The following is a 9,757-nucleotide window of genomic DNA, read 5'->3' as shown; positions in this document are numbered from 1 at the left end:
TGAGGGTGGATACATAGGGTACTGTGGGTATGGTGGATAAAAAGGAGGATAAGGCATGAAAGAGGGATATGGGTTAAAGCTGGAGTAATCCGATGTACCCCCCATCGGATACCCTAGGCCCTGTGGAAAGGGTTGATATTGGGGTGGGTAACCCAACCCCGAGGCCTGAGCGCCTCCTTGCAACTCTCCCATGCCCTCTTCTGACATACTCATGCCCTCTTCTGACATACTCATGCCCAAGCTACCATCTCTTCTCTGTTCATCCTCCTTTGATCTCCTCACATCAGCTGACATTCCACCCTAAACTGTTCCCCTCCTGCTTACATCAAAAGACCTTATAGGGTCCCTTGACGTTCCCTCTCTACTTGATCTACAAGACATTGCCCTTGGCAAAGCAGGGGGACGGGCATCCATGCCCTCATTTTCCGATGGAGCTCCTGTCAATCTAGCGGATCGACGTGAGCCTCTCATCCTGCTTCTGAAAAACGGCATATAACACATAAACATTAGCATCATATGGTTTATGTGGAAACACATGAACCCGCATTACACATAGTATATCATTAATGCACATGCATATAGTCATGGCATTACACATCATCATCAAGACAGGACTCTACATCCTATCCTAGTGGACATGATTTTTCCTATTGTGCTTGCCCTTCTATAACATCTATGAGCCTGACACACTCTAGGTCCGACCATATGAACCTAGGGCTCTGATACCACTCTATAACGACCCAGAAACCGGACCGCTACCGGCGCTAGGATCCAGATCGACTTAAAGTCGCTGGGACCCGTAGCAAGCCTACTAAACATCCTGTACACATGATAAAATCCTATACATGATCATACATTTCCATAAAAACTTAAACTTTTCATATACCAAGCTTGACCTGTGCATGCACTAAAACTGTATACATAAAACCCCTTACTGAAGCCCTCATCAAATGCTCCAGTTGGGTCAACATCTCATATGTCAAGCCTGGTTCAACATATCTCATCATTAAAACATTTACATAAAGATCATGTACAACAGGGATTTACAATAAACATTAGGGCCAAGCACAATACTAATCCTCATTACATTACTTTACATTACATTACATTACATTACATGTCCACTAAAACTCTATTACATCATGCTATACCAGAACTCTTATGACTCTCTCATAGCTACCTGTGCTCCTGCAACCCTGGGGGTTAGGGGAAAGGGGTGAGTTACAAAAGCCCAGTGAGCAAAACAATAAAAACAGTTAATAAATATATGCTTTCATGAAATGCATCACAACACAAACAATTCACATCACGGATGGACTTGTCACCAGTAACCCTCTACATAGTCCAATTGTGCCAGGGGCGTAGTGCAGGCCATACCTGGTCTTTCTCTTACATATACATGTCATAACATATCCAACCGTGCCGGGAGCATAGTGCAGGCCACACCCGGACTTTCTCTTACATATTGCTAGGGGCGTACCTGGACTTCCACATCATAACATAGCATATCATATCGAGGGCTAGTGGGTCATCTAATATCCATCCACATCAACAGCAAATTATGCAATGCATCATATTCGTGAATTCTAATGCAACAACCTATAAACATGGCAATCGTGATGCATGACAAGCTTAAAAGTTTAGTTACTTTTAAAAATAAAAAGTAGTTTTGTTCTACTCACCTCTGGCTGACTCTGAAACAGCTAGCACTATTGGCCTCCTCGGTTCCTCGGGTCTGATCCTACACAGGTGGACTCAAATGAGGGACCAAACATACTCTAATATGACTCTAAACATCTCCCCAAAAACCCCCCTAAAACACCATAAAACATGCATAGAAAACATGCAAAGGAAGGCTGGACAGGGGACTTTCGGCGGCAGGTTCGGCGACCGAAAGTCCTCCACAGATCCGAAAGTCCAAACCTTCGGGGGCAGGTTCGGCGGCCGAAACTCCCCTCTAGAGCCGAAAGTCCAAACCTTCGGGGGCGAGCTTAGGCGGCCAAAACTGCCTCCTCTGGCAGGTTCGGCGGTCGAACCTTGCTTCCGTGACCGAACCTGGATCCTCCTGGGTGGCAGAACCCGATTCTGCCATCTCACATTCAGCCATCCCAACTTTCCAACATGCATTCAACTATTCTAAAACATGCATAAACACTTATTCAAGCATATAGGGGGATAAAACTAGCCTAAATCCCAACAAATATCAACATAGCATCACATAAACATACATTTATCATTTAACTAACATAAACCCTAACATTTTACATCTACTCTAAACATGCATTAAAACCCTTAAAACCCCTCAAAACTTACTTAAAACATAAAAGAATGTGAGGATCTACGCTTACCTCTTGAAGATCGAGAGGAGAGGTGATCCAAACTTGGAGATTGGAAGAAATCGAGCTTCGGGGGTCTCCAAGCTTAAAAACTTTGATCTTAGCTCAAAAATCTTCAAAACAAAGTAAAACTCATCAAAAACTTGAAGGGATTGAAGGAAAACACAAAATCAACCATGGGAGGGCGAAATCTCACCTATGCCCGAAAATAGAGAGAGAAAACTCGCCCATTTTCGGACAAGGGGCCTTTTATAGGTGGCTGGCCAGACCACCTTCGGGGGCCAAAGGTGCTTCCACAAGAGCCCAATGTTCGGCGGCTGAACATGAGATTCGGCGGCCGAACCTAGCTTTTCCCTCCTTGGTCTTTTCTTTCAAAACTCAATTTCTTTCTTCATTAAAACCATAAAAACATATAGAAACATTTTAGAAAACCTTTATTTTACCCTTCTAGAAGGCTCCGACATCCGAGAAATTCCGGATTCCAATGGAGATTCCGCCGGAAGGTAGGAATTCCGATGCCGGGGTCCAGCCGGGTATTACACCAAGCTAAAACATAGACTGTCAGATAGGTCTGAAAACTGATGGTCCATAATGGGCAGATAAGTAGTGTATTTCTCAGTCGTATACAACTCTTTATAGAATCTAAAGGTAAGCAAACTCAACTCTTGTGGATCTGTATACCAGTTGCCTGAATCATTCCTTAAAGCAAATATTGTCTTTTTCGCATCTTTAATGATTGCACTAGTATGATAATACGATGCATTCCTATTACCCTCTATAATCCATTTCTCATGAGCTTTCTGAAATCAAATTAGTTCTTCGTGGTCCAAAAGTGATTAATACTCAGCATTTAACTTCCGCTCTAGTCTAACTAGTCCAAACTACAGTGAATTGCAAAGTGCCCTTTGGACACCTCTTATGCATGCTAGGAGGCGACGTCTGCATTTATGTATAGATCCAAAAACCTCTGTTTTTCACTTTCTAAAGTTATTTTACATACATTCTAAAGCAGTAACCAAAGGAACATCCGCATGCCAACAATTCAATATAAAAGCATCATAATCAGGATATTTTTGCCACGCAACCTGGAAACGGAATGGTGTTGTTTGCCCACTATTCACTGAAGTTTCTAGTAATAGCAATAGCGGACAATAGTCAGAGCAAATCTGTGGGAGGTGGCATACTCCAACCGTTGGATATAGAAGTCTCCAAGATGAATTGCACAAAATTCTATCCAATCGGACAGCCCTCACAGTATTATCAGATTCCCCTCACCACTAGGTGAAAGCAGGCCCGAGAAAATCCAAATCAATTAACCCCATATTTGAGATCCAATTTCTAAAATGCAGACACTATGCAGAAGCCTGAGCACTAACACTGGTAGTTTCTGAAGGTTCTAGAAAGTAATTAAAATCACCTCCCAACACCCAAGGAATAGAGAATGGGACATTCAGACTACTAATAACTAAAAAAAAAAAACCTATTATGTAAATATTCTTTTAGACTACTATAAACCACAATAATAAACCAGTTTCAATTGTTATTTGTTGAGACTCTACAATGTATGAATTGAGAATGTGTATGTAAGATCTCGACAGAGAAATCCAAGTTACACTAGAAGAGCCAAATACCACCACTGGATCCAACCGCCTTAACTCGGACCCAACAACTAAACCCAAGCTGTAAAAAAATCCAATCAACCCTTTCATCACTCACTTTTGGTTCCATAATAGCACAAAACTGTATTTTATTTTTAAAAATAAAATCTTTTATAGATTGCAAACTGTGTTTACTGCTAATCCCCTGAATATTCCAAAAAAAGACAATTCAGTAATCAAAGATAGATTAAAGGAGCTCATTACTGTATAGATAGGCAACAAAGAGCCTATGAAAGCACACACTCATCCAATAATCAAAACTTCATATCTTTCTCATTGGTCGTTAAATTCAACCAACTCATATCGCTGCTGTCTATAAAAATCAACCCATATTCAAAAGTCTCATCTATAACAGTAAATAAACTCTTTTCTTTGTTCAAATGCGGATATCTTAAGGAGATATTTTTGCTCTTAGGTACATCCGAATCTGTAACCACCATGAGCTTACCTTTGTCGATCCCAACTTATCAAACACTACTATATGCTTTCTTACAGCCGCAACATCTATAGCAGTTATACGAGCAGCAGTTGGGGAGTGTAGTTCTCGGAATGATTCACTTGGAGTCTGTATAATAGTAATAAAATCAATCCATGTTCGACTTTGTTATGGAAAAGAAATCGAAAATCTCTCATATTTACTTAGAGGGACCCTATTCAGAAGTTCTTAAATAATGTGGCGGTTGTTGTATTATATATTTAGTCTGTATCAGCTGCATTTGGTCAAAAATCAAGCATTATTAAATTTATGAATATATATAGTAATAATAATAATTTTATGATTTGTAAAACTCAGTATCATATAAAATTTATAATAATTAAACTAGAAAAATTAATTCCATTGTGATTGATAGAGGCCACGTGTAACATAGTTTCGCCGACTTAACAAATGTTTGTCCACCACGTTGATGTTTCCACAATCCATATCTGACTCTTAGCCACTTTCCTTACTTGTATAAAAAATAAATAATTAGATGTCTTGCCAAGCCACTCTTCTAACCTTTACAAAACCAAACAAATTTGACTCAAAAACATCTAACATCACACCCATTTGGCTGTTGCCACTTGTTTCCCAAAATCCATCTACACCCACAACTCCCATCCCTCTCATCCCCACATCTTGCCACGTGGGTGGCACTCACCGATTAAATAGGCCCACCATCCCAATCATATCATACTCAATTACTCATAATTTATCATGCATGCAGATTTTTTTGAAATTGACTCCTACCCAATACTTGCTCTCCACATTGCTCTATTACTTGATTCATCATTCCAAGTAAAAGAAGCGTGAATTCAGAATATTAATAAATTAATCTTATATTTTTAAAAAATCATTAAAAAAATTTCAAAATTTTTATTTTATTAAAAACATTTTAATTTTTAATGTAAATAAAATATTCTCAATGTTATAATTTTTATACATTTTATTTTTATATATATAATAGATATTTTAAAGTCTATATAATAAAAAAATTCAGACGTTGCAATAATTTATATTGATATTTAAAATATAAAATTTTAAATTTTATATAACAAAATTATTTTTTTTTAATTTATCATATCTATAATTAAAATACTACATTGAATTTTAAAAAATTAAAAAATTAAAATATAATCACCAAAATTTTATTTAACTAGTAAAATCGTTCTTAAAATACATATTTTTATTTTAATAAAATATCCATTTTTATCAACCTCAAACTCTTAATTGATAAAAACTTAAAATATAAAAGAAAAATTAAAATCTAAAATATATAATATTTTGTTTTATTTAATATTATTGATATGAAATAAATTTTTTTATATATAAAAATCTATACATAATTTTTAATATTGAGTATAAATATTTAATAAAATATTTTAATATATAATATTGATATGTGATATTTTATATAATAGAAATTTATTTGTAATAAATATTAAATAAATATGATATATTTAATGTTATATATAATAAAAATAAAATATATTTATTTTCAATATAAAATTTAAATTAAAAGATTTGAAACTTTAAGAATTATATTTTAATTTATTATTAACTTTTATTACTTGAATTTAATTCTCTTCACTACAATTATGATAAATTAAAAATATTTAATTTTATTATGTGAAATTTAAAATTTTAAATATAAATATAAATTAATATAAATGTTTAGATGAAATTAAAGTATAATTTTTTCTATTAATGGTGTAATTATACCTATATTTAATATAAATTGAGTATACTAAGTTTTGTTAAAAAATTATTATTAAAAGCATATATATTAAATTAAATTGTACAAGATGGTTTAAATTTTCATTTGGTAAAAATAAATATTAATGAGATTAAATTAAAAATTAAATTAAATTAAATAGAATTATATTAATTCATTTATATATTAATTATAATATAAAAAAACAAATAATATTTAAAAATAATTATAAATAAAAAGATAGATAAAAATTATGAAAGTGAAAAAGCATAAAAATACTTTTTATCGTGAATTGATTTTTTTTAAAAATAAATAGATTTAATAATGTGAAGGTTTACATACATCTATTAATAAAATCAAAATTTAAACGCATTTTGTTAATTTTTCTAAAAGATAAATATCAATTTATTAATACTGTAAAAATTTTATATAACCCTATAAAAAATCTCCGTTGAGATCCTTGGTGACGTGTCATTCAATTATGAACTCTAATTTTGATGCTAACTAAACGGCAACGGTTTTCTGCCTTGGACTAGTCTCCTGAACCTTCAGTTCTATATTCACCACATGTCCTTTCATTCAACACGTGATGCCCCTCATTTTCCTCACTCTTCTTCCACCTGTGATCCATCCACGCGCTCTCTTAACCACCTGCCTAGGGCCCCACTCCTAGTAAAACGCACAGTTTTGGCCTTCCCCCTGTATAAATACGCTTCCACATCTCATAATTTCAAACTCAGTTGCACGAGACTCAGCTGATCCACAGGCTCCTTTCTCTGATATATATTTTTACTATTTGCTTCTCCAATATTTTGTATAAACATGACTGTCAACTCATTCCATGAGACTCAAGATCGAGTCTCCGATCTTGGTATTCAGCAGAAATCCAAGGATTTCTCTTTGTCGGAGATCATCGCTACTGAATCTGCTTATCTCTCCAGGAAAATGGAAGTGAAGGAGTGTACCGAGGTCGAGATGGATAGGGAGAGTGCAGGATCATCGGAGGAGAATGAGGAGTCACCGAAATCTGTTGGCAAGTGGGGAAGGAATATAAGCAACGTAGCGTTTGTGCATAGCCAGGTGTTGAGAATTAGAGAGGAGGATTCACATATCGGTGAAGATATCGCTGAAGGATTAAGCACCAAAGATAAGGTTATCAATGCAGGTTTTGGTCAGAATACGCAGCTTCGACGCGTGGCTTCGACGGTGGATGTTGTTTTCTTTTCGAAGCCGATCTTGCCTTGCTCGCCTCTCAGCGGGAAAACAACCGTCAAAGCCGTGCCGTGATAAGGTTCGCTTTCTTTGCTTGTTTAAATTTTTCTGGCCCCCTTACTGTAGAGTTCTTGAAAATTTTTCTTCTATTTTTTGTCTTTTTTTCTTTCGTGTCAATTTTTTTTTGTTTGGTTGCTGAGAAAACCGAGGGAAATTGAGGCAAAGTACAAAAAATAAACGAGTTTTTCCTAAAATTTCCTTTGAAGGAATTGTTATCGTACTACTCCATCGAAATATATAAAATTCGGGAAATTCTTATCAATCTCGTTCTCTATTGGTTCCCTCATTATCTTCTCCGATTCTCCCTCAAAAACGTTTTCCAAGTGATAGCTAACTTCTCAGTAAAGAAAAAAAATTCTGTGTTGCGATAAACCCTACCGAATTACCGAGCAGTGAATAGACAGTTTGCGAGACTAATGGATAAGGAAAACGAGCAGATATTTTTTTATCTATTTTTTTAAAAAATAAAATTATTGTTGATGGATATTTGTTATAAGTAAATTGTTGTTCTTTTTAAAATAAAATAACTAATTCATTTTTTTTTCAAATGATTTCGGAATGATAGAGATCTAAATAATTATATTTTCAAATTATATGAAACTAATTGGAGATAAAAATATAAGGAGTAATTAATTATATTGTTTAAATGTTAATTAAATAGTTAAAGTATAAGGAGTAATTGGTAATTTTATTTCAAAGAAACAAATGGGACCTACATGCTAATTGTGTGACATGTATTGTTTTGGCAGGAGCAACAGATGGAAAGTGGTGAGGGGAAGCCGTTAGATGGGATGTTTGGTTACGGTTGGATTTATGGTTGTGGTTAAGGTTTTTTTTTTTTCTTTTTTTTTTTTTTTTTCAGAAGTTATGGCAAGAAGGTTAGTAAAAAAAGAAAAAAAAAAAAAAAAGGGAAGTAGGAGAATGCACGCTCTCCTCCTGTGTACAGTGAAAGAAGGAGAAGACGAAAGAAGCGTGTAGTAAATGATGAACTCTTGTGAAGAAATCTTCAGCTTTGTAATTTCTGCCGACTCTTTTTCTTCGGAAAGGCCTTTGAATTTCCATCCGCATAATCCATGGACAAGCTAAACTAATTAAATTATTTTTTAAATATTTGGCTTAGTAACCCCCCAAAAAAAAGGTTTTAACTTTATATGTTTTCCAGTTTTATTATTTTTTCAAATTTTAACAATTTTAATCAAATTATTAATATTATAACAATTTTAAAACATTTACTAATTTATTATAATATACATATAAAAAGGAGAAAAAATATATATATATTTTAGTATTTTGCAATTGTTAAAATTACGTTTTCCATTTTTTTCTTTATAAAAAATTAATGTCTTTTATTTTTTCTAATCATTAAAAAAAATAATTTTTACAAGAAATTTATCATTATAATTAACAGTCAAATAAGTTAAAAAGGTAACCTTTTTTTCTTTGTTAATTGATATATACTTATATGTATATTTTTATTTCCATTCATTAAATGGCTTAGAATTGTATGTGTATCAATATTAATAAATTAGACTAATAATTATCAGTAAAATTTAAAAAATAATTTTTTATTTTCAAAAAATAATATTCTTTTAAATCAAAGTTTAATTTTTTTTTTGTTATTTAGTCTTTATATTTTTATATATTGCGAAAATTAATTATAGATTTGCTTCATATATATTGATAGTAAAATTATTCTTAAATATCAAACATATTTTAAATTAATTTATTATATTCAATTATTAAAACATTAAAATAATATATGTTAAAATTATAGAAAAATTATTATTTAATTTTTATAATATAGATAAATTAATTAATTAGTCTTTTAATTTTTAAAAATATATTAAAATGTTTATTAAATGTTTCGTTCGTCAATTTCGCCGTGAAAAAGTGTGAACTATTTCAAATATCATCACATTTGTGTTAAAAGCAACTTTGAAAGAATAATTTTAAAAGAAAATTTTCACTCTCTTTTTATATTATATAAGAGTGGAAATAATGGGATTGATGTTTTCTTTCTATTTTTTAACTATACCATCTTCCAATTAAGGGTATATGGTTTCAATTTAAGATTTACATTGGAATCAGAACTAGATTGAAATTTAGTAGAGTTTTAATTTAACTTTTTATTATTTTGATTTGGTTTAATATAATTTTTTATTCTTTAATTTCAGTTCAATTCGATTTGATACCATTAAATCTAGATATGATTCTATTCTTAACGTAAATTTATGTAATTTTTTCATAAAAAATCATACTTAAATTATCATTTAAGTTTTAAAATTATATTATATATACT

The 9,757-nt window shown here is 32.6% G+C and overlaps 1 protein-coding gene across 1 annotated transcript; it reads left to right on the top strand.

Moving 5' to 3' along the window:
- The first annotated feature begins 6,935 nt into the window (after positions 1–6,935).
- On the top strand, positions 6,936–8,503 carry LOC110607994. Its single transcript, XM_021747188.2, has 2 exons — positions 6,936–7,477; positions 8,208–8,503. Exon 1 carries the CDS (start codon positions 7,009–7,011, stop codon positions 7,471–7,473), a length of 465 nt encoding a protein of 154 aa, XP_021602880.1. The 5' UTR covers positions 6,936–7,008; the 3' UTR covers positions 7,474–7,477; positions 8,208–8,503.
- The last annotated feature ends 1,254 nt before the right edge of the window (positions 8,504–9,757 follow it).

The sequence above is a fragment of the Manihot esculenta genome, chromosome 17 (assembly GCF_001659605.2).
Source record: "Manihot esculenta cultivar AM560-2 chromosome 17, M.esculenta_v8, whole genome shotgun sequence".
In the NCBI taxonomy this organism is placed as follows: Eukaryota; Viridiplantae; Streptophyta; class Magnoliopsida; order Malpighiales; family Euphorbiaceae; genus Manihot; species Manihot esculenta.
This window is presented reverse-complemented; position numbering and strand designations above follow the sequence as displayed.